Raw genomic sequence first — 26,066 nt, 5'->3', positions numbered from 1 at the left:
ATGGTTGCATTTACGAAAGGAATTTTTTGATTTTTCGAAAGAAGAAAAAAATCCCAAAATAAAAAAATATTTACGAAAATTCGTAAATAAATTTCCGAAAATCGTATTGCATAATGCAGTTTTTTCAAATTCGTAATTTTTCCTATTCGAATCGAAATACACAATAACCCCCCAGGTGGGTAACTATTAGTGGAAATTTGTGTCTTTTTCGTATGCAGTGACTCTTTGTCAAACTGCTGGGCGGATGCAGAGTAAATAATACATTGAGATCATTACAATTGAACTGAATTTGGTGTTTTTATCTACTCCTACAATATTCGACGCTAAATTTATTTAATACTAGCTATTTGTACCCGGTGTTGCCCGGTATTTTAAATGATTTATTATATTGAATCTATAGATCTATTAATATTGTCTTTGCTTTTTGCCCCTGAAATTAATATGTCGATATTAAAATCTACATTTGAATTATATAATTCAGAACAACAGTCACAAAATTTACCAAAACCACACATTTTCTCCCTTTTCAAAATTATTTCGGCTTGAGTGGTAAAAAATTTCTTCTAAAATTAGCAACAAAGCAATAAAAAATATTAATACTTAAAATTTCGGATTTTTAATAATTTTCTCCTTTAAAGCATGATTTATACTCTTCAAAGCATTTAAAAAGGTACTTCACTAAAAATTGAGAAAGCTAAAACCGAAATATATTTCCTTAAGGAGCTTTTACACGATCACACTTTACGTACGTAAAGTCTAATGAAAAAGTTATATGAAATTCTATCCGCATTTCAAAAAAGATATTAAAAGTCGAATGATTTGTGTTTATACGATTGGTGTAAAACAATAACAAAGTAGTTTCCAGCTTTTTCACATTTTTAAATTTACATAAAAATACCCTGATCTAATACGACGAAGAGAGCCATACGAATGTCAAGTTTTCCATCAGTATTTTACTCAATGTAGTAAGGTTTCATTATATATCGTGTTTAGACGATCGCATCCGTATCCTTCTACATAAAATTTTGACAGATCATATTACTTGTGTGCTCGTGTGGGCCTTAGAATAAATAATATTCATTGACGTAGAGAAAAAGTGTGTACTAGTTTTTCCCCTTTGTGACTTATGTTTTAAAATACCTATTAATGCTTTTCCAGACAGTCTTGAAGTGTTTGGTTCAAATTTCATACATTTCGGTTTAGTCGCTGTCATAATAAGACGTAATTGCATCCAAAAATGTAGCAATAATACAAATTGATATTTATAAAATCTAAATTAACACAAGTTAAAAAACTTCATATCATTTTAAGATTACACAACAAAATTTGTTCCTTTTATCTGTAAATTTTTAGTTTATTAATTTTTTAAAATTTTAACCTTCTTATTCACAAACAATTTTTTTTATAAAAGGTTTATAAAACAAATTTTTCATATAAAATCTATTTTATAAACCATTTATAAAATCAAAATTTTGCTTGTGAATAAGGGGTAAGGGGGGTAATTTTCTTCAAATTTGGAATTTCCGAAAGCGTCAATAGGCTATATAACTTTCCGAAAATTGGACTAAAAGGGGTAAAAAACGACGAAAAACGGAAAAAATGGGTACTTTTGTTCATAAAACTTTGTAATACTAAAATACAAATTAAAAGTTGTTTTGTTTTCAATTTTTTGTCAAAATTGAAGGACTCTTCATACTTTCCTAGGACAGTAATTTTGTTCTTTTTAAAGAATTTTGAAATCTTGTAATGAGCCCAAATTTTTCATGATTTTGTCCAGAATTTTTCATAATTTGTATTTTTAAAAATAGCAAGAAAATCGCTTGAAATTTTGTATGGTTAATGTATGTTTTTTGTAGTTAATAAAATACCCCGAAACCTTTTACCTCTTTACACCAGGGGTACTACAATTCAAAACAAAGTGTGACCAAATTTAAACTGAAAAGTTCTTAAAATGTGAAACAATTAAAACAACCAATTTGAAAGTGTCCTTAGTTCCCTGCCAGTGATTGAAAATGCTGATTTCAGTATAATTTCTCGAAAAAATTTCTTAAATTTGTCTACAAATTAGTCAAAATTTCAATAGTCGGACATTGCCGACCATATGATACCCTACACCAGTCAGTATGTTAAAATTTTGATCTTTTTTATATAAAGCATTTAATTTGTTTTATCGTGGAATATTTTTACTTATTGTTGACAAAAAAGAGAGATTTTGTACAAGAGGGATCATAGGGGAGAAGGGGTAAATATGGGTCTATCCTTATAAATTTTGGTAGATGAATTTACGTCTACTACAAAGTCATTTATGTAGATTTTAATCGTTTTATAAGTAATTAGAAGTTAATTTTGACCATCAAGTCATTTTCTGAAGGGGAGTCTGTATGGGGGCTAGGGTCAAATGAGGCCCGATCACAATAAAAATTTGTATTGTCAATTATTGTTCTATAAAACTAATTTTTGCTGATTTTCGTTGACATTATAAAACATTTAACGTACTTATGAGCCTAAAGGCCCGATTCGGGGGGTACGGTTGTATGGGGGCTAGGAAAAATAATGGACCGATTTCAACCATTTTCAATAGCGATCGTCCTTGAACCAAAAAAAGAGTATGTGCCAAATTTCATCAAATTATCTTGAAAATTGCGACCTGTAGCGTGCGCACAAGGTCTACATGGACACACAGACAGACAGACGGACGGACGGACAGACGGACATAGCTAAATCGACTCAGAAAGTGATTCTGAACGCATAATACCCTCCCCACTATAGTGGTGTAGGGTATAATAAGCTTTGAAAACAGCCCATTTGTAATCAAACGGGCAGATTTTGTTAAAATTAATTAATGGCAAATGTTTCCGAACAAATTGGTCTAATCTTAATGCTGCCGGACCACCAACACATGAGGTCGAAAAATGGAAAAAAGTAAGTTCAAAATTTTATTGTTATAAAACAAAAATGTATTTATTGTATTCATATTTCTATGTATGGGCAGACTACAAACAACACATTAAGGTGAAGTCCCGCAGAAACAAAAGTAGCCTTTCTGGAACAGGTGGAGGGATAAGTAATTCCTGCTCCCTAACACAATTAGAGCAGCAAGTCGCTGATTTGCTTGCTATTAACGAAAGTGTCGATGGTATGAGTGTAACTTATCGATATGGAGCTAAGAAAAAAAGGACATCAAGCGCAAGTGCTACGGAAGTTCCTACTCAAGTAGATGATATTGATATGGATACCACAGCAAATGACCTAGCTGAAACTTTAGCTGACATATCAAACGGTCAGAATACAGTCACTCCACGTTCTCGGCGTAATAGAAATGTTTCCAACAAGGACAATCTCTTAACAAAACAAGTAGAAAACCAAATAAAATATCAAGAAAATTCATTGGAGCTATTAACAAAAATTGACGAAAACCAAAAAGGTTCCAACAATGAATTAAAGGAAATAAATAAAAATCTTTTAACTTTAAATAAAAATTAAAACGTAGCTGTGAGTACAGGAAGCGTAAATACAGATTAGAGAAAGAAAAATTTGAATTTATGAAGAAAAATGAAATAGAAAAAAGAAAAAGGAAAATTGCACAACTTGAACTTAAACAAAAAAATTTCGAACTGGAAGCAAGAAAAACATTGTGAAAAATTTTATCTTAAGACCATATTGGTATTCGTAATCAATTTTTAAATTTTGAAAACAACTGAAGTATTATAAACCTTTTTGAAATTTAAAAATTTATTATGTTTTTATTTTTTTAGTTTTATGTAAATTTAGTTACTGAATTGTTTTATGTTTTTAATAAATAGTTTATTGAAATTTAGTTTAAACGTTTTATTAACTTCTTGTCATATTATTTTTATTTCATTTCTAATATTTTTCGCAATATTAGAAAAATTACTTTCTATATTACTTTCGATATTGTTGTTAATGTTTAAATTTATACTACTTATATCCTCATTTTGCAAAATAGGGGTTTCAACTTTGTACAGTAAACAAATGTTATGTAGTGCACAACAGACATTAAGAATTTGGACCGCCTTTTCTGGGGAATAATGTAGTTCTCTTGCTGCTAGTAGGCAACGAAATCTTGCTTTTAATAATCCAAACGTTCTTTCAATAATCGACCTTCCTTTCGAATGTTGGTCATTAAAATAGGATTCCGCGGAATTTTCAGCAGCATTTCTGTATGGAGTCAAAATCCATGGTTCCAATGGATATCCAGAGTCACCTGCAATGATAATCAATTATTTAATTTTTCTTCTGTGAAGATAAAATAATCGTCACGAGTCTTACCTAATATTCTTGTTCCAGTATCACCAGTTTGGAACATTTCTTTTAAATATTTCCTCTCCTCTGATAAATTCCAAACATGTGAATCATGACAAGCACCTCCATAACGCCCATTAATAGCCCTTATGTACATTTCATGATCACTTATCTATAAATTAGTAGTATTCAATTATTTTTATTTGTATCTATGTATATGCATGTCCACACTTACGGCCATAGCATTAATACTATGTTTTAGTTTCCTGTTGAAATACAAATGTTCATTATTATTTGGCCTTATAATTTGAATATGAGTTCCATCAACGGCTCCAATTACACCTGGTATGGAACATTTAGTATTAAAAAATCTTTTGGCTTCCATCTTTTTCTCTTCACACATTTCGAAAACAATATGCTTGGTACAAAGATTTGTTTGGATAGCTTCGCAAACTTCACCTATACAAGCTGAAATGGATGATTGCGAAATACCTAAGAAACGATCTTGGCCTATCTGGTGCTGATAACCACCTTGTGCCAAAAACTTTAATGTGGCTGCCATCTATCTATTCCTTCAACATTGAAGGAATAGATGTAGATCTTTGTGCAGCTTTTAAATCATCTTTAATCGAATTGAAAACGTATATAAATGACACTTTATTAAGTCGGAAATTTTTCACGAATCTGAAAGCAATAATACATTTAATTAAATTTTAATATTTACAATTCTCAAATAAATACTTACGCATTTTCATTAATATCCATAATATTTGAATTATCTCTTATATATTTTCTTTCAATTCTTTCCAAAATAACGTCTTCCTCATCGCTTTCCCATAATAACACACAATCTATTATTTATATAAATTATAATTTTTTTTAACGTTCTTTATTTTCCAAAAATATTTTGACATTTGCAAGAAAATGGACGAATTTTCAAAGTGCTGTATTTTTTTACATATCTAAACTTGGCAGCACTTGAAATTTCCCTTGAAAATGTAAATACAACTCTGTATATCTTCCGAACGTATTACACAATACGAATTAGTTTTCGAATCGGAATTTTATTTCGAAAGTATTTTCGTTTGGAATCGAAATACACAATAACCCCCCTGGATGATCGTAATTCGTATGTTTTGGGTCATTCGTCACGAATGTACCCTTTGTAATCCTCAAGTAACCTAGAGATTATATTCCTCAAGTAACCTAGAGATTATATTCATAGAAGTTATTTTTCAATAATGAAGACAGTCGTCACTTTAGTGTCCCCTTTGTAAGCGAGAGCTGAGTTAATCGTTCTTTACTGTCTCTTTGTAGTGGTAAGTTAAGTGATCAGTGGTAAGTTAAGTGATCAGTTCTTGACTGTCCCGTCGAACTGCTAAGAAGTGTGCGGCTTTTTTAAATGTTTTGTTAAAAAAAAAACAAAAACATGATGACAATTGAAAAGTATTTTATGATAAAAAATGCCTTTATAGCATTATGAAACATTTCATAGTTATTTGGACAAATTTAATGATAGGAAATGAGCAGAATTACTTAGTAAAAAGAAAAAATAAAAGGGTGGCTATCCGAAATGGAAAATTATCAAGAACCATTATATGAAAAAATAAATAAATAAATATGGAATTGTCAAGCTTAATAAGTTAAGTCATTATTGGGCATGGTCGACCATTTTCTGATGTAGTATTCATAAAAAATTTTTAAATAAGAGTTTTCAAAAGCTGAATTTAAACTTTAAGGAATCTATTCCACTCTCACTGAATACCGTTATTTTTCGCACAGATCAACCGTTGAATCATTTATTTTAAAAATGTTAGATACTGCGCATTTACTTCAGATGTGATTGTTAGATTTTTCTTCAGAATGCCAAGAAGTAGATCCATCCCAATTTTTATTTCAATATCTACAATTATTTAAAAAGACTATAAATTGTATCTATATCTATATAGGAAAATTCACCCGTACAATTTAATTTAGTTTACATATTCCTTTCAGTGCAGTTCTCTCTCACCAATACACTAACAGTTTTAGCTTTGGCAATCCCTGGTATATGTTCATCCCATAATAAATTATGTGGTTTAAATCTTATTTATAATTAATTAAATTTGTTACAGTGTCAATATTCCATTAGAATAGCCGCATCATACTCAATTTGTTTTTTCAACACTTGTGTAGCATACATAAATAATCTTCCATTAAAGCCAATGGAATATTGGCTTCGTGAGAAGGGTATATATAAATTTGTCATTCCGTTGTAATTTCCGACCCCATAAAGTATATATATATTCTGGATCCTTATAGATAGCGGAGTTGATTAAGCTATGTCTGCCTGTCTGTCTTCCCGCCTGTGTGTTTGTTGAGGACCCCAGATATCGGTGAGGACCGAATCTTCAATAATTCTTTTAGACATGCTTTCGAGAAGAACGCGAGACAACCTCTGAAAATTTAATCAAAAATTTAGATTTTTTTTATGCTCAGACAGAAATTGCAAAAAACAAAATACATAATCATACGGTAAATTTTGTTATTGTACTCTTGTTTATAAAAACAAGGCAGAGCGAGAGCAGCATAGTAAGATTAGCAGTGCGAAAGCAGCACTAGTGTGTTGTTATTGGCTAGAAACATGAAATTAAGTATGTGGAGCCTGGCTTAAGTTAGAAGCCGTAAAAGGGAACTTTTTGGTACTTCTTCGTTTTTCAAAAGGTACTTTTTGAATTTTCGATGCTATTGAACCTAGAAATATGAAATTAAGTACAGTGGACGTCCAGTAGTACGAATTATATAGTGTCAGGCCCTTTCGTAGTACCGAAATATTCGTATTATTGAATAACACATTTTGTATGTTTAAATTCAAATAATACACATAAAATATTTGTTCAATTCACAATCAAGTTGTATATTGTATCTACTAAAGTGTAGTAACAGCGATTGTGAACAGATTTTTGTAGCAAGTCATAAGTTTATGTTCACAATAAAAAAACAATCAAAACAAACAATGCCAAAAGTAAAAAAAAAACAAATAATATTAAACTAATTAAACGAGCAAAATAAATCAAATTAATTTCTTTTTATTTAAAATTATATTATTTTCATTATTACACATTTTAAACTAATAAATAAACAGTTTTTAATGATATTTTTGTTTTGTTTTGGTAAACAGCCGTTTGTTTGTAATATCTGTGTTACCACTTTATCGTTTTTTATGCCAAAATCGATTGAATTTTTTATTTATTTGCTGAAATAAACAATTGACAACACTGAATTTTCTTACGACATTCGAAAAACATATTATTCATACTATCGAGCAAAAAAGTTGTGTCTTTATTCGTACTATAGAGTAGACAATGCAACAATTTTGCCATTCGTATTATTGGACATTCGTAATAAAGAGCGTACGTACTATTGGACGTCCACTGTATATAGAGTCTAAATTAGGTGAGAACTCATAAAAGGGAACTTTTTGGTACTTTTTCGTTTTTCAAAGGGTACTTTTTGAATATTCGATAATATTAAACCTAGGAACATGAAATTAAATATGTAGGGTCAGAATTAGATGAGAGTCAAAAAAAGGGAAATGTTTGGTACTTTTTATCGGCTTTCAAAAGGTACTTTTTTAAGTTTTCTACAATAACGAACTAAGAAACATTAAATTAAGTATGCATAGACCGGATTAGACGAAAACACATCAAAGGGGATTTTTGGTACTTTTCGTTCTACAAAAGGTACAAGTACATGTAATCTTACAACATCAGTGTAGCACACTTATCGATTTGTTTTAAACCAGTTTTTTTATTCATAAAAATTTCATTTGATTTTTATACCCTTCACCTTCGTGAGAAGGGTATATATAAGTTTGTCATTCCGTTTGTAATTTCTATAATATAATTTTCCGACCCCATAAAGTATATATATTCTGGATTCTTATAGGTAGCGGAGTTGATTAAGCTATGCCCGTCTGTCTGTCTGTCCGTCTGTGTGTTTGAATGTCGAAAGATTAACGTGAGCACCTGCCTTGACGGTCTTATCTCACGGTGGTCTTTTTCATCCACTGGGTAGACTAGATACGGTCTACCATGCGCCTCTGAATTCCTCAATGAAGAACTCAGGTAGCAATTTTTGTACATGGATGTCCGGTCCATGTACAGGCACTTTGTTGAAGTAGTCGAGCTATCTAATCTCTTGCCATAGCAGCACCGTTGCGGAATGACAGGCCGCATCTGGAATTAATCCGCGTAAACCGACAAGGAAAAAGCAATCACTTGTCTAAAGTCAATAGAAGGGGGTGACAAGTCCTAACATCAGGTGAAATCAATCTTCCGGCAATGCGGAAGTGACCACCATTATGATGTTATGAAACATTGCGTTATTCAAAATGCATTCTCCATCATCTAATGATCCATTCCAGTGCATTCCTTAACCTCTTTAAGCCTGCGCAACCACACTACTGAGATGGCTCTGTTGACTTGACAACAGCACCTAGAGACATATTTGGTAGTCCGAAATACCCAACAAAATGGATCAGGATCCCTCTTTTATGAACCGATCAATGTAACAAAGAAAGTAGGAATTTCCAAAGTCAATTAATTCCTATAATTACCCCGACAAATATTACACATGTGTGTAGATGTAGTTGGTTTTTCATCTGTGTATTTCGTTTTGAATGTTGGCTTCATTGAGTTGTGTATTTTGTTTTTGTGAATTCTGTTCGTATATTTGGATGCAGGTTGGTTTTATTACGTTGTTTATTATACCCTTCACCTTCGTGAGAAGGGTATATATAAGTTTGTCATTCCGTTTGTAATTTCTATAATATAATTTTCCGACCCTATAAAGAGTATATATTCTGGATCCTTATAGATAGCGGAGTCGATTAAGCCATGTCCGTCTGTCTGTCTGTCTGTCTGTTGAAATCAGTTTTTAGAGGACCCCAGATATCGGTGAAATCCGAATCTTCAATAATTCTATTAGACATGCTTTCGAGAAGATCGCTATTTATCAGCAAAATCGGTCGGTAAATAACGGAGATATGAACAAAAATCCGAGACAACCTCTGAAAATTTCATCAAAAAATTGTTATAAAAGCAACAACAACACTGAATATAGAAAAAGATTTACATGTATGTAAATCTTTGTTTTGTTTGGAATCCAAACATACAAAAAATACACAGCAAAAAAATATGATTTGCATTTTTTGTTAAAATAAAAATGTATTGCAAATATATTTTTTAATGAATAGAAAAAAGTATTTAAAACGTTTTCAATTATATGAGAGTAGATTGTGAGTTATTGTACAATAATTTTTATGCGAATAATGTAAGTTTTAAATTTAAAACTAACACAAATTTTTCCCAAGTGCTTTTGAAAACATTTTTTTTACGATAAACAAAAACAAAATCTACGTCTCGTCAATGTTTACCAGCAATGAATCAGAGGTCGAAGTCGACCGGCTTCTAGTCGGAGCTTAGCCGCCGCCGAACTATATTTAGTTGCTTGAGCCGCCGCCGAAACATTCGGCTTAAATCGACTCAAATTTTTTTAATGTTTTTATTAACAAGACTGTAAGATCAATTATGTTTAAAATACGCTATGGTGAAGGGTATATAAGATTCGGCACAGCCGAATATAGCACTCTTACTTGTTTTATTTTTGTTTTAGTTTTTCTGTGTTTTTTGTTTTGTATCCCAACAGTTCGACAAAGAGTCATACGAAAAAGACAGTAATTTCCACTAATAGTTAACCACCTGGATGATCGTAATTCGTAGACAGTCGTCTTTTTGCTGTCCTCTAGTAACCTAGAGATTATATTTACTGAATTTGGCTGAGTGAAGTGCACTATATTTATTACTTCTGACTAAAAATTTATCTTTCTTTGATCGTGATTTTGAAAAGATCTAAAGAAAACAGGCAGTTTTAATATAAACAGTCTAATACATATATAAACAGTTTAAATAAAATTTCAAAATTAAAAAAATAAAATGAAAATCTAAAAACATTTAATTGTGAAAATAATAGTTTAAATAAGTTATGACATAACCTAAAAGAAAAGTACTATCGATAAAGTTTTATTCAATTTCATTTGTAATAAAAAAACTTATTTCATTAAAATCAATAATATCATCAGCCAAAAAATCTGTAAAAACATATTTGGTGACACTTTTAACTTTAAGAAATTATCATTGCATTATTATTTTAAAGTGTAATTAATGATCATAAAATTGAAGGAAATAATTATGATACAAATTTAAATGGTCACAAAATTAAAAAAAAAGATCATCTCGAGTAGCATCATGATCAACTTCTTTATCATCTTCGAGAACAACTGAAGACACATCCCAAGAATTTTGACGTCATTGAAGACAAAAGAGACCTACAGATAGTCTTTTTGCTCCAGAAAAGTTACATCATTAAGAATAATAATTAGTCAACATAGACAATAAGTGTTCTCAATTAACTTTATTAACATTAACCCTGCCAGCAAATTTGAGTTTAATTTTGGATACATGAACTGAATAGTCACTATAAAGGCTCAATTTTATGTTTCTCAGTGCTAAGTTAATAAATTTACAAAAACAAAATACAGTACTTTCTAATTTTGATCATAATTTTGTTAAATTTTAGTGCGTTTTAATATACCAAAAGCAAAATTAAATGAATAGAATAAAAATAGATAAAATAAAAATTTCAAAAACTAACACTTTTTAATACACTAAGAAGATAGTTTAATGCAGAATCATTCTTGCTCTCAAAATTCAGAAGGAAAAGTGTTTGCACATTTCAGTAAATATATCTATTTCATTGTGATCAGTTGTGTGATATATTGTGAAATTTAGATTTTGTAATAAATTGTGTTAATTTAAAATTTAATTTATCTAAAACATAGTTTAATATAAAATAAGCATTAGTGAGTGCAAAATAGTATAATAAAGGAGAAATAAAAAAATTATTATAAAGTCGCTTTTATTACATAAAAGAGTATAAAATCATAACACTTTCCAGCTTCTCTATTGTTATGGCAAAACTGGAAATTAACTACATTTACGAAATTTTATGTTATAAAAAAGTGACTTGAAACTGAAACGAAATGGGCACATCAAGTAAGTATTAAACAGGCGGAATAGTTTCTTCCGAGGTCACTTTTCATTCACTCAGATTATATCAAATTAGATTTTTTTAAACATTAAGCTGTAACGTTATGGTTACAATTTGGATATAAATTGTTGGCAGGGAAAATATAAAACATTAATAACCTTACACATTGAACACATTGAAGACAGCAGACTACACGAACACAAATGCTGCTGTGCTGTAGTTGTAGTCGTGTGGTAGCTACTGAATTATTTTAAAGACTACAACCAGTGTACACTTAATAAGGTAGCCTCGTCGCTACAACAAATACAACAATACAAAAACAACAGGCGATTTGTTATTGTAGAATAATCCCATCTGTCAAAAAAAGCTGTGTGTGTAGAATGAAAAAGCAACAAATAAACACAATAAAAATATGAGTTTTTAGCAATTATTTAAATTTTTAACTATTAATATTAATATATTATATAAATTAAACGTGGAATGTCTGAAAATCATAACTATATCTATTGGGAAGACCAATTTTCCGAATTAAACGTGTTTTTTGTGAAAAGTGATTGGACGTGTTAAAAATAGTTGAAACTGATTTGGAACGTATGCCGGAGCTAAAGATTTTCCTTTTTTATCAAGAGAGAAGGATAACAAAGACATTTAATCACGATTGACCTAGAAAACTCCTTTAAAACCATAATTTTCTTCACTTTTTAAAATTTTTACACCTTTTGCGATTTTTTTTTCTATGTAAACAAACAGGAATTTTGACAGATAAGATTGTAAAAGCTGATGATCAGCTGTGCGGACGAGGCTACCTTATTAAGTGTACACTGACTACAACTACAAAGTAATCAGCTGATCAAAAAGTTTGACATTTTGATAAATATTAAAATATTTTTTTTCGTATTTCTGTTTTTAAAAATGTCTGAGGAAAATTTAGTAAATTTTATAACAACTATTACTAAACAAGACGTGTGTTCAATAATTAAAAAACAATGACGAACAACATTTCTTTAAGGCAACACGGACGACAGCGACCAGTTTGAATTTATTGGTGATACTATTAAAAGAAAAACTGGAACGTTTTTCAAATAAAAAACCTATAGATGTCGAGACGCCCTTGGCGGTAACAACAACGTAAGCAAATTGAAGAATTGTTTTGATTTTTACTAATGAAACGTATAATTTCAGGTTTTTAGCTCAAGGATGTAATATCTAAATACTTGCTTGGTCGTACAAAATGGGTATTTCAACAGTTCGCAGAATTGTATATGAAATATGTGATGCAATTTGGGATAAGCTACACAGCATTTATTTGTCACCTGCTAACATGTGCGAATTGAAAGCAGTATCGGACAAGTTTTATGTAAAAACAGGAATGCCAAATTGCTTAGGAGCTATTGAGAGGAAACATATTCGGATAGTTTGCCCAAAGAATAGCGTTTCGTTGTATTAAAACTATAAAAAAACGTTTAGCATCGTGTTATTGGCAGCTTGTGATGCTAACTACGTCTTCACATATGTTGATGTCGGAGCTTTAGGTAGCCAGAGTGATGGTGGTGTACTTACCAGAAGTGACTTTGGAAAGAAATTATTAAGTAACACTTTATAAGTTCCTTGCGATGCCAACTTACCAGGAACTTCTATAAATTTTCCCTACTATTTTGTCGGCGATAACGCATTTCCATTAAAAGATAATTTAATGCGACCATTTCCGGGACATAGCTTACCGCAAGATAAGGACAAATTTAATTAATACAAAGTTGTCTAAGGCTCGAGTGCACATAGAAAATGCTTTTGCCATTTTGGCTAACAGATGGAGGGTACTGCATATAACGATACATATGTCCCCAAAAAATGCAGACAAAGTTATCTTGGCCACGCTGGTGCTTCATAACTTTTTAATGCTAAAAAATTACAGAAACTACTTCACAACTGAGCTTGTTGATCACTCAATTGACAATCGTGACATTGAAGGTCAGTGGAGGGAACATGTGTATTCTCTGCCATCATACCAACCTAGGTCAGCTAACCGCTCATCCACAACGGCATTTCAATTAAGAGATATTTTAAAAGATTTCATTCAAAATAATGTGTAATATACACATGTTTATTTAAAATTCAATATCAAAAGAAAAAGCACTTATATTTAGATAAAAAAATAAATAAAATATTGTTCTAGAATAATACTAAATAAAAATAATAATACATTGTTTTACATTAAAATATTGCTTTGCATTAAAATATCCTGAGGGGCGTATTGTCGATTTGTAACAAATTGCAAGTAAAACATTTCTGATTAATCGATAACGAAATACAGAATTTCCATACCAAATTTTTTTAATAAACCTGTAATAAATTTAAAAATTGATTATGAATATGGCACAAAGATTAAAAATTATACTTATAAATACTTAATTATAACAAATTATTAAAAAATGTATCCATCTCCTCAAAAACTAAAGCAGATACCTTCGCCTCAATCCTATTAACAGCATTTTGTGGCATATACGCTTCTTTTATTTTTCTTGCCGAACTTGCGAAATGAAGAGCAGTGGAATCTTGTTCTACCTTTGCCTCAATTCTATTAACAGCGTTTTGTGGCATATATGCTTCTTTTATTTTTCTTGCCAAACTTGCGAAATGAAGAGCAGTGGAATCTTGTTCTACCTTCTGTTTGGCAAATGCTCCACAGGTTTCGGAAAGGCCAAATCCAAAAAGTCTTGAAACTTTTCGCTGTTTTTTCTAAAAACACAAATTTTAAAATAATTTCTATTATTACAAAAAAAATAAATAAATAAAATAAGTCATAAATACTTTTTTTCACATGAGCTTGTTGAACACTGATAAGCGGGTGACAAGTAGCTATCTGCCGAATCAACGTCAATTATATCTGGATATTCTTCATCCCCATTGTTTGTGTTTACAACAGTGCTAAAAAGGACAAGACAATATAAGTTTTATATTTCTGTCAAATTATCAGATATTTCTTACTTTCTGGAACTTGTGACGCCATCTAAACATGACATGGCCTCAAAATATTTCCACCTCTTTTTTGGTGTTTCAGCACTACTGCCGAAAGCAATCTGCTGCATTCTTTTACATCTTTTGTAAGAGTCACGAAGCCAATTCCATCTTTTCCTGCATTCTGCTTCTGTAAAAGTACATACATATTACAATTTATAATAATAATGACCACATATACATATCTTACCATTCATCTTTACATTTGCAGCAACTTCCTTCCAAGCATACTCCTTCTTCTTCAAATTTTTGTAGTGTACCTGGCCTAGGTCATATAAAATTATCCAGCTGCGTACCTCTTTTATTAAAATTTCGTCTACATCCATTTTTTCTTGAAATACAAAACTAACATTAATAAAAATATTAATATAACAAATATTAATAAAATACTTACCAAATTAATAAAATACTTACCAAATTATTAAAATACTTACCAAATGCAGTAAACCAAAAGAATAAAACAATTGAAAAACAAGTAAGAGTTCTATATTCGGCTGTGCCGAATCTTATATACCTTCACCATGATGTGTTAAAAAACAGTCATTTCGAATTTTATTACAAAATTGTAGTTAGTTTGAAAGGAGGATGTATACACATCAAATCCGAAGAAATATACCTAGGCCTCTATCGGGCCTGTTGTGCGCTCCTTAACCAGTGCCACGGGTAGGAATCGAACCCACCATCTCCGGTCTACCAGACTAGAACACTAACCACTAACCTACCGAAGGCCACAATTGTAGAAAATTCAAAAAGTACCTTTTGTAGAAAGAAAAAGTACCAAAAAGTCTCTTTTTGCAAGTTCTTACCTAGTCAAGGGCCAACATGCAAAATTTCATGCTTCTAGGTTCAATATTATAGAAATTTCAAAAAGTACCTTTTGAAGAACTGTAATGTGCACGAACATATAAATAGTAGTAAACTCAGAAGTTTCCTACATTTTTTTCTTTTAATGAAATTATCAAACCTTGGAGATTCAAAAATTCTAATAAAGAGTGCAGATATGTTCAGAGTATACTCTGTTCATATCAGACTTACAACAGCGTGTCACTGTGAGTAAGAACGATGTCTACGGCTTATTGATGGATCGTGCTTCGGTCCACCGGTTACGTCTCTAGGTGCTGTTGCCGAATCAACAGAGCCATAGTAGTGTGGTTGTCTTTCAACGTGACTACTTTGGCAAGAGATTAGATAGCTCGAGCACTCCAGCAAAGTTCTTGCGCATGGACCGGTCATAGTCAATGTGCAAAAATTGCCACCTGAGTCTTCATTGAAGACAAAGGGGCGATGGTAGACCGTTCTCAAGTCTACTCTGTGGATGAAAAAGACCACTGTGGGATAAGGCCGATACGGCAGGTGCTCACGTTAAAACTCTCGACAGTCTGCCTGCAAATAGTCCCAGAGCAACACCTACAAGAGAAAACGAAGGTCCTCCCAGTCAAGGAACATAATGTCATGATGACTAAACAGTTCCTCCTGGGATGTCATCCCAACTTTAACATCACACAGTTTGATGCTCCCTCGAGGCATGTCAGAAGGACCTTCGAGTATACGAAGAGAGCATACGAATTTATGTTCAAGATCCCATAGATCTCAACTCCTATAAAGTAGCTTTGAACTACATTCATAGAGACGCGATCAATACCTCGGTTTCCGGTTACCGCATGAATATCGTTCTTGGAGATCGCCCACCGCCCATAGCAGAAATAGATAAGAACTTGCCGCAAAAAACAAGAGTTGCTTTGGCACAACTGCGATCGGAATGGAGCAACAGGCTCAACGATTACTGGTCCCGCATAGACTATGCCGTTCCCAATATATACCCAGCCTGTAGACAGGGTCCCCATGATACCCTCCACATATTCAACTGTCCACCCCACCCTACTTCACTTAGCCCATTGGATTTATGGACTAACCCTATTAAGTAGCCCGATTTTTTGATTTGGACCTAAATATAGAACCCCTGGATTAAAAATTGTGTAGTTTAAGCTGCAAAAACAACACCAACAACATAGACAAGTCAGAAAACACTATTGACTAATTAATAATCTAGTCTATGAACTAATGCATAGACAAGTCTGCAGACATATCAATAGAAAAGTCAGAACAATTGTCGATATAAAAGTCAATATTTAGTCAATAAATTTAACAATAGACTAGACCTCTCGATTTACTTGTATTTAGTCTATTTCAATGACTATTCATCAGATTAGTTTAATGACTAAGTTATAAGGTTGTAACGTAATCAATGGACTAGTAACTATACGATTTAATAGCCAACTTTCTAGACCAGCCCATAGACTAATAAAAGGACCATTAATTAGATTATCAAATAGAGAAATCTGTTATCAATAGACTAGTTAATAGATTAGTACACATAGACTATGATTTGTCAATAGATATGTCAATAGAATAGTCGGCAAACTAGTCCATAATAGATTAGTTAATAGATTTGTGAATAGTCTAATGCATAGATTAGTAAATACACTTGTCTATAGACTAGTCCATATATTTTTGAATGAATTTATTTTCTATTATCAATATTGTTACAAAATCTCTAAAACACAGCTCTTGCTAATGTGCCCGTTAATTATACCCTTCAGTTTTATGAGAAGGGTATATATAAGTTTGTCATTTCGTTTATAATTTCTATAATATTATTTTCCGACCCTATGAACTATATTCATTCTGGATTTCGGAAATATTATAATATTTAGAACTTCGTTGATATAATGATTCATTAATTTATGTTAATTAAATTAACCTTAATCATTAGAAAAATGTTTACTTCATTTACTTTGAATTAGGTATTTGAGTTTTTCTTAGTACGTAGAAAGTCTTTGGGATTGAAAAGAAAAAAGGAAGTTCCAAAACTCGTGTTCAAACAAGTAAAGGTGTTAAGGTGTTCAAATCGAAATTGATGATTCTATCGAATCAATGAAGTTACTAAATACCATACAAATAAAATAATTTCCAATAAATGTAAATTCGACAGTATTTGGCCGTCATTAAATAAACAATAATGAGCAAATTAGTAGCATATGAATTTATTTACGATCATCTAGAATCGTTCACTACAGAACGAAAAAGCACCAAAAGACCCCTTTTGTGTGTTCTGGGCTAATCCGGAACCTTTTGTAGGACGAAAAAGTACAAAAAAGTCCCTTTTTATAGGTTCTTACCTAGTCAAGGTCCTACATGCTAAATTTCATGTTTCTAGGTTCAATATTATAGAAAATTCAAAAAGTACCTTTTGTAGTATGAAAAAGTACCAAAAAGTCCCCTTTTATGTGTTCTAGCCTAATCCTGGCTCTACATACTTAATTTCATGTTTCTAAGTTCAATATTATAGAAAATTCAAAAAAATTTCAGGACAGAAGCTAGACGAAAAGGGAACTTGTTTAATAACCAAATCTAATTTCAAACGCGATATGTCAGAAGAAAGGTAAACGAACATACATTTGTTTCAGAAGCTAAAAGAAGGTGGTCATGTTTTTATGGAATGTTCTTTAGAAAGAAGAAGTTTATTTTGCTCCAAATATGGACACGACAATACTGTTACTCCTAGTTGCCAGAGAAACCAGAACTCGAAAGTGCTTCGACCAGGGTCAGAAGCCCGTTTGAAGAATATGTTGCCCCACAACCTGTTAAATATACAACAGCAGCTGACAATGGACCTATTAATACAGACTAGCGTACACAAAGGGAGCTTTGCTTCCCTAATCGAAATTAAATTAATAATATAGATTATAACAAGTATGAATGTATAGTCGGACATTGCCGACTATATGATACCCTACTATAGTCAGTATGTGAAAAAAGTGGATAATTTTTTAAAAATAAAGCATTTTTCTTCTTTAACCGTATTGTGGAATATTTTTACTTATTATTGGAAAAAAGAGAGGACTCATAGGGGAGTAATGGTAAATATCGGCCTATCGTTTTTAATTTTGGTAGAGGAATTTACGAGTACCTCAAAGTTATTTAAGTAGATTTTAAATGTTTTATTAGAAATTATAAGTGAATTTTGACCTTCAAGACATTTTATGAAGGGGAGTTTGTATGGGGGCTAGGGTCAAATAAGGCCCGATCACTATAAAAATTATTAGTGTCATTTATTGTTCTATAAAACTAAGTTTTGCAGATTTTTGTTGACATAATATAACAATTAATGTAATTATGAGCCTAGAGGCCCGATTCGGGGGGTACGGTTGTATGGGACCTAAGCGAAATAATGGACCGATTTCCACCATTTTCAATAGCGTTCGTCCTTGAACCAAGAAAAGAGTATGTGTCAAATTTCATCAAATTATCTTGAAAATTGTGACCTGTAGCGTGCGCACAATGTTTACATGAACACACAGACAGACAGACGGACGGAAGGACGGACATAGCTAAATCGACTCAGAATGTGATTCTCCCTCCCCACCATAATGGTGTAGGGTATAAAAATATGTATGTAAAAACTATAACAGAAACAAAACACCGTCAGATATGTAGTGCACTCTCCTCTTTTTATACCCTACACCAATTTAGTGGGTTTGTGCTGATGTTTGTAACATACAAAAATATTCCTATACCCACCTTAAAGTATACCAGACGGCTTAGAATCATTTTCTGAGTCGATTAAGCTATGTCCGTCCGTCTGGCTGGCTGTCCACAATTTTCAAGATAATTGAATGGAATTTGGCACACACGCTTCTTTTGGACGAAGCCTATTGAAAATGGTTAAAATCGGTCCATTATTTCGACTAAATTATGTTAACAAAAGTCGACAAAACTTAGTTTTATAGAACTTTAAATGTAATGATCGGGCTTCATTTGACCCTATCCCCCATACAAAATCCCCTTCAGAAATTGACTTAAAGGTCAAAATTCACTTACAAACACTAATAACACTTTTAAATTCTACATAAATAATATTGAAGTAGACTTAACTCCCCCTACCAAAATTTTTAAGGATAGGGCCATATTTTGCCCAACACCCCTTTGAGCCCTCTTAAAAAAATCTCTTTTTTTGCCAAAAAAAGTAAAAATATTCCGAAATAAAGTTAAAAAAAACAAACCAAATGCTTTATTTTTTTAAATAATCCAAATTTTTAACATACATACAGACTATACATTCATAGTTGCTTATCAATAAGCTCTTTTGTTAAATTTTTTATCTTGCTCTGTTTCCCAGCGGAGAAAAAAGAGGCAGTGAAGAGGCCTTACTAAAGGCAGACACAGAGCTGATAGAATGCTTACTTAAAAAGCCTATTAGAAGATCTTTCGCTGAAGGCTTATAAGAAGACCAATAACATAATGTATATAAGATGGTCTTCAGTTTAAGGGATATATTCATAAGAGGTTATCAACGTTTTATAGAACAAATTTTCATAAATGATTTATAAATTCTTATCAATAAGCCCCCAATACATATAGTTACCAAAGAAGACATTCTACAGATCAGGCAAAAGTAGCATTTAACAAATTAAAGACTTTTCTAAGTAATAATCCGTATTGACACACCCTCAGTTTTCGGAAAACTTGTATGTATAGAGCGACGCCTATGACATAGGGATAGGGACTGTTTTATTTCAGGAGGATGAGAATGGATGTGAACATCCGATTGCGTATTATTCGAAGAGATTTACAACAGCTGAGAAAAACTAATTGAGAGTGCCTTGCAGTTGTGTTGGACATCAAACGTTTTTGACCGTACATATAAATGATGAAATTTACAGTGATAACTGATCACTCCAGCCTTAAGTGACTCATGTCACAGATAGACCTAGGTGAAAGATTACCAAGATAAAGTTTACTATTACAGGGTTTAGAATTGTGACATGACAACAGGTTATCAACGTTTTATAGAACAAATTTTCATAAATGATTTATTAATTCTTATCAATAAGCCCCCAATATATAGTTACCAAAGAAGACATTCTACAGATCAGGCAAAAGTAGCATTTGACAAATTAAAGACTTTTCTAAGTAATAGTCCGTATTGACACACCCTCAGTTTTCGGAAAACTTGTATGTACAGAGCGACGCCTATGACATAGGGATAGGGACTGTTTTATTTCAGGAGGATGAGAATGGATGTGAACATCCGATTGCGTATTATTCAAAGAGATTTACAACAGCTGAGAAAAACTAATTGAGAGTGCCTTGCAGTTGTGTTGGACATCAAACGTTTTTGACCGTACATATAAATGATGAAATTTACAGTGATAACTGATCACTCCAGCCTTAAGTGACTCATGTCACAGATAGACCTAGGTGGAAGATTAGCAAGATAAAGTTTGCTATTACAGGGTTCAGAATTGTGACATTTGTAAAGAAGCTAATCAATGCCAATCAAACTCTAAAATCGCCAATGGGGAAAAAAACGGATGCATCTATACCAAAGAAGAAAATTATTTTTTTTTCAATAAAATATTGTGAAATATGTACTTTTTTATTACGTGTGGCACATAAATGTGCAAATTTAGCTAAAGTGTTTTGAATGCACGTAAGTACATTATAGCCACATAAAAGTTTCATAGGATTTTCTTAAGCACTTGAGAGACTTTTCGCTCGATTTTGTCATTAACTTAACCTTATTCAAATTAAAGTTGGGCCTTAACTCTGCTATCTGAGTGTTCAGCACAACATGATTACACCTACAAATTAGCTCAAAAACTAGACCTAATAGAAGGCCCAGAAAAACGATTAGAAAATCCACAGGAGTTTTTAAATACCGATAGAAAAAGTGGTGTTTCTTACTCTTTGGTTGCATCTTCTGGCATTACTCTCATATTTTTGATGTTGTCTCTGATGTTGTTGTCTCTGACAGTCAGAGACAATTTAAATTTCAACAGTCAGATTTCGCTAAGCAAATATCAAAGTTATGCCGAAAGTTTATTTTAAATAGTTTATATAAAGTGGAAACTGAATACTGATTAATATTATAATTTGCGAATATGATAAAATCAAACCACCGACGAAAGGGTGTGTGTATGGACCTACTTAATATATATTTTCTTTTTAATTAGACCAGCACTCAGGGGATGACCTCTCGGATTCCTTATTATTTACACCACCCATATATTTAGATGGAACAACAATATCTGCCAAGTGTTTATGTGTTAAAAAACAACATCGACTCTGTTATTACGACCCCATTCGGAGATTTTAATCAAGTCGTGATTCAGTTATTCATTCATATTGCGCCTCTTTGCCTCAACTTCTAGACGGCTTGGCCTATGATTGAATGAAAAGGAGTGGCAGATACTGCTGTCATCCCCAAAAGAGTAGATAGAGTTGGAAGTTTGACATAGAAGGTCATTTATAAAGATAAGAAATAGGGTAGGGGAAAGAACGGTACCCCTGAATTAATCTTTAACTCGTTTGATAAGATCCCATCTATAACAACTCGTATAAAAAAAATTATTGTTAATGAAACTGCTTGGTAACCAATGCTATACATACCTTCGGCATCAAACAGTTCAACAACAGTCAATATATAACTCCAATATTACAAGAAATTAGTGGTCAGAGGATAGGGAAAAAGGTTTCAATATAACGCAATTTAAAGAAGCCACATGCATCTACAACAACTAAGATCATCACCTGTATTCACATTTTTATTTGACCGATCGTGAAAAAATCTTCAAATAGATTTTTTCTGTATAAAACTAATATAACAATATATTTATTTGGTAATGATTTATGTGCGTATAAGAGACTTTCGTAAGAGCACCTTATATGGGAGCAAAGACCAATTATTGACGATCGTAAAAAATTCAACAGTAACATTAATGTATATAAAGACAAAATTTTTGATAAATTCTGTATCTATAACATTATTTGGTTATGAATGTTTGTAGGGGAGCTATGTGGACCGATCGTAAAGAAATTTTATAGTGTCACTTTTGTATGTAAGAGCAATATTTGTGCTTAATGTATGGATCAAGGCAAATTCAGATAAGGTGGTGGCAGTTCTGCAACAACAACATTTTACATGTATTTTGTTTTTGCATTTGGTTTACGTAGATGTCAAAAACCATAAGTATGGCGAATTCTTTGATGAAAAATTTTTGTAAAATGTTTATATTATATTAAAAAATAAAGGTAAAGACATTAAAAATGAATATTTGTTGCGAATGGATAATTCTACTCCGGCGGAGTAATTTTCAATATTTGACCATAATGTAGCAGCCGCCGGACGGGTAAACACCTCATATGGATTTTGTTATAGAAAGCGTTCCGGAACAGACTTTTTTTAGTTAATCTCTTTATCTACATAGTGTATATATAAAACAATATTGTACAATTTGTTAACATTTAATATATTTCAAAATTAAGCCATAACGTAGAAGTCAGCTGCCGCCAGCCGGGAAAATACTTCATATGCGTTTCTTAATATTAAGTGTTCAGAAAGAGATTTTGTTTAGTGAATCACGTTATGTACACAATTTTAATATAAAATATAAAACAATATTGTGTAATATGTTAACATTTTATAAAAAAATATTTTTCTTAAATAACATATTAGTATACATACCAATTTTGTCATTAATTAAATAAAATGATATTTGTTTACGAGATGCTTGGTATTTTCAGGTTTTTTACATAAATAATTCAAAATATTAACGGAGTTTTTCTCTGTTTAACGGACATTTTTAAATATAAAAATGTAAACAATAACAAACTTTGACAGCTAGGAAAACAAGGCGAATTAAGAAAAACATTATCAGCTGATTGAATAACACCACCTTATATGAATTCGCCTTGGTATGGATATTAATATTTGGTATTGAGTTATGTACGTTTAAGTGATTTTCGGGAGGGAACCTTGAACCTTATGAATAAATTCCACTAAAAGAAGAGTGAATGTCGTATATGGCAATAAAATAGGATGCCTTTCCGTGTAGGCCAATGAAAGCGATCTAGCCAATCGACCGCTAGGAAGTCACTTTTTAAAGTGACTACTTAGTATCATCAAGTAGTGTTGCTATCTTATCTTCTAGAAGATGTGTTTTCTCTTCTTCTAGAAGATGAGTTTTCTCTTCTTATAGAAGAAGAGTATTCTCTTCTTCTTGAAGATGAGTTTTTTCTTCTCTTATTTGTATACTCACCAAGACAAAATCTATAAAAATAAATCTAAATAAAATGAAATTTTATAGTTTTATCTATAGTTTTTATCTAAAAAAGTAATATATGTATCAAAAATTTAGAATTATTACCTTATAATAAGATAATTTGCAGGGAATCTGTATTATTCTTCCTGTTGACTGGTATACTTCCAAAAATTGTAAATTGTTGGACTCTAAAATATTTGTGTAGTTCTTCATAAATTTTATGATCAATTCATCAAATTTGAAGAGTTATATTTTGGAACCCATTAATCCTTCAACGAAATAAACAAAAATAATATTACTAAATATAAATATTTTGTATTTATTGGAATTACCAGTTATAATTAAGGGAGCAATAAAAATAGGATGATCAATACATTTTCCACCAAAGTTTAAATGTTTAGATCTATTTTTTATATTATCTGCAAATAAACGACATTTTCAATGGAAATAAGACATATATAACTTACCAGATCACTTTTTTATACTTTAATTTGGTTAGAAGTATTTTTTAATTCGGTTAGAAGTATTTTTATAGGGGGTACAATAGTAGCTACTGTTTTCTAAAAAAAATAAATAATTCAAAATTAATTAATTTATTTATTGTTTTGAATCAGTAAAAACATTACCTTTCATGAGCATTTATTAATGTTCATGAAATGAAATAATGAAATTATTAAGTCGTAGACTATTTTTAAAATTATTAACAGTGATATTGCTTTTGACGCGGGATATTGCTTTTGACACATATATTGCAATACTATTTTTTGTTTGCTCTCTTCTAATTTAGGAGTTATACACTTTCATAAACGTAAGAATATTAGTATCATAGAAAATTCATAGGAAGACCTGGTGTTAATAATTAAAAAAGTATCTATAATTAGAATAATTTAATCCAAAGCTGTATGAAAATTAATAAAATTGTATTTAAAAAGATGGTTTTAAAAATAATTGATTTTAATATCGTGTCAAGTGATCCAAGTCAAAAAAATTTTATGTATTAAATAGAAGTGTTAATTTCAATATAATGATTCCAGCTAAGTAGCATTTGAATACTTTAAGTTAAATTTGAATGTATTTTTTTGTTACAATAATGAAATAATATTTTAGCTCAAAGTGATCATAGGTAATCTAGAAACAGGACCTAAACGAGCAAATAGTTAAAAAATTATGAAAGTTAAGATTTACCTCAAATGAAAACCAAAACGTACAACTTGAATTAGTCCTCAACCAATTAAAAATAATGGAAATGGAAGCCGTTTAGAGTTGTTAACTTATTCCTAAAATAGTATTTTAATGTAAAATATGACAATTTACTTCTTAATTTTATTTATATAATCTTTGAAAATAATTACTTTTTGGTATTTATTTAATAAACTTCACCAATTAACAAAACCTTCTAAATGTTTATTTATAGTTAACTTTTAACACAACACTGTCATATTGTTTTTTATTTCTTAATATTCACAATATATTCACAATAACTGCACTATTTTTCTATGAATATTGAATTTAATAACTAATTTAAGTTTTACAATGAATAATTAAAACTGAACATGACTGAACAAAACACAAAACATCACTAAACTTAGCAAAATTTCTGCATTATTTATTTTTATTTACGCTAAAAGATTTAATATTTATATTGTTATTTTTTTGTACTCTTCTTACTATCATCCGGAACTAGCATAAAAGTACACTTCCAGACGGCGAAAACTAGAAATCAGTCTAGCTATTTTCCAGAAGTGACTACATTATACACTTTCAGATAAACAAAATACAACTTTAATGTGACGAATTTTCAAACTGTCTTCCAGAAGAGACATAAACATACAAACCAGGAAGATACAAATTCGGAAACAATGTATTTTGTTATTGTAAAATGTGTGTTCTCACCTTAATAACATTCAGAAGTCACTAAAACGTTACTTACAGATGAAAAAATTCAACAGTCATATTGTTTTGTTTAAGCAAAATGGATGCACTCTTCTTACTATCATCCGGAAGTAATTTAAAAGTATATTTCTAGAAGACGATAATTCGAAATCAATGTATTTTGTTTTTGTGAAATGTGCGTTCTTGTCTGACAATCGTCCAGAAGTGTTTCTGGGGTGATGCGCAATAATTTCGTCTTCAAAATGTTTGAACATACGCCACCCAACACCACCACCCAGTACCAATCCCTTTATATCTCGACCGAAAATTCCATCTTAAGATGAGGTCATAGAAAAAGAGAGAGCATATTAAATAATTAACTAAACAAACTAAAAATTTAAAAACATGAAAAAAATTAATAAGAAAATAAAATAATAGAAAAAAAGAATAATTTTACCAAATATGACAAAACTTGAATTTTAATAACAATAAACAACAAACTGAACTTCAACAACACAACACTTCTTCATTCCTTTTACTGAGTCCCACAGCTATTGAAAGAGAAGTAAATATATTTTATGTTCTTTGAAATAAATTTACAAATCGAAATAAATCTATTTAATTTGTTACATCTCTTGTAACAAGTTTATAAATTTGTTTGAGTTATGCAAACAAAATAACAAATTCCCAATTGTTTATGGTCCTTTTTAAACCGTCAAAGAA

General features: G+C 31.1%; 2 protein-coding genes and 2 pseudogenes across 2 annotated transcripts; 2 read left to right on the top strand and 2 right to left on the bottom strand.

Annotated features, from left to right (window-relative positions):
- Positions 1 to 2,872: 2,872 nt before the first annotated feature.
- Positions 2,873 to 3,705, top strand: LOC124421404. Its single transcript, XM_046956523.1, has 2 exons — positions 2,873 to 2,922; positions 2,993 to 3,705. Exons 1-2 carry the CDS (start codon positions 2,913 to 2,915, stop codon positions 3,481 to 3,483), a joined length of 501 nt encoding a protein of 166 aa, XP_046812479.1. The 5' UTR covers positions 2,873 to 2,912; the 3' UTR covers positions 3,484 to 3,705.
- A 260-nt stretch (positions 3,706 to 3,965) lies between these two features.
- Positions 3,966 to 4,420, bottom strand: LOC124418652 (putative nuclease HARBI1). Its single transcript, XM_046945508.1, has 3 exons — positions 4,291 to 4,420; positions 4,099 to 4,225; positions 3,966 to 4,051 (listed from the first exon to the last, which is right to left on the bottom strand). The coding sequence occupies exons 1-3, from the start codon at positions 4,418 to 4,420 to the stop codon at positions 4,018 to 4,020; spliced, it is 291 nt and encodes a 96-aa protein (XP_046801464.1). The 3' UTR covers positions 3,966 to 4,017.
- Positions 4,421 to 12,334: 7,914 nt separating this feature from the next.
- LOC111689746 lies at positions 12,335 to 13,464 on the top strand (annotated as a pseudogene).
- Positions 13,465 to 13,581: 117 nt separating this feature from the next.
- LOC111689745 lies at positions 13,582 to 14,693 on the bottom strand (annotated as a pseudogene).
- Between the last annotated feature and the right edge of the window lie 11,373 nt (positions 14,694 to 26,066).

Source organism: Lucilia cuprina, chromosome X (genome assembly GCF_022045245.1).
Source record: "Lucilia cuprina isolate Lc7/37 chromosome X, ASM2204524v1, whole genome shotgun sequence".
Classification (NCBI taxonomy): domain Eukaryota; kingdom Metazoa; phylum Arthropoda; class Insecta; order Diptera; family Calliphoridae; genus Lucilia; species Lucilia cuprina.
The sequence above is the reverse complement of the archived record's forward strand: the minus strand, read 5'-3'. Positions and strand labels throughout refer to the sequence as shown.

Excerpts from the sequence above, each read along its gene's own strand:
- LOC124418652 (XM_046945508.1), bottom strand. The coding sequence starts at position 4,420 with ATGTACATAAGGGCTATTAATGGGCGTTATGGAGGTGCTTGTCATGAT. Across the intron at positions 4,226-4,290 it reads TACTGGAACAAGAATATTAG|GTGACTCTGGATATCCATTG; the intron begins GTAAGACTCGTG and ends TTATCATTGCAG. Across the intron at positions 4,052-4,098 it reads ATTATTGAAAGAACGTTTGG|ATTATTCCCCAGAAAAGGCG; the intron begins ATTATTAAAAGC and ends CAAGAGAACTAC.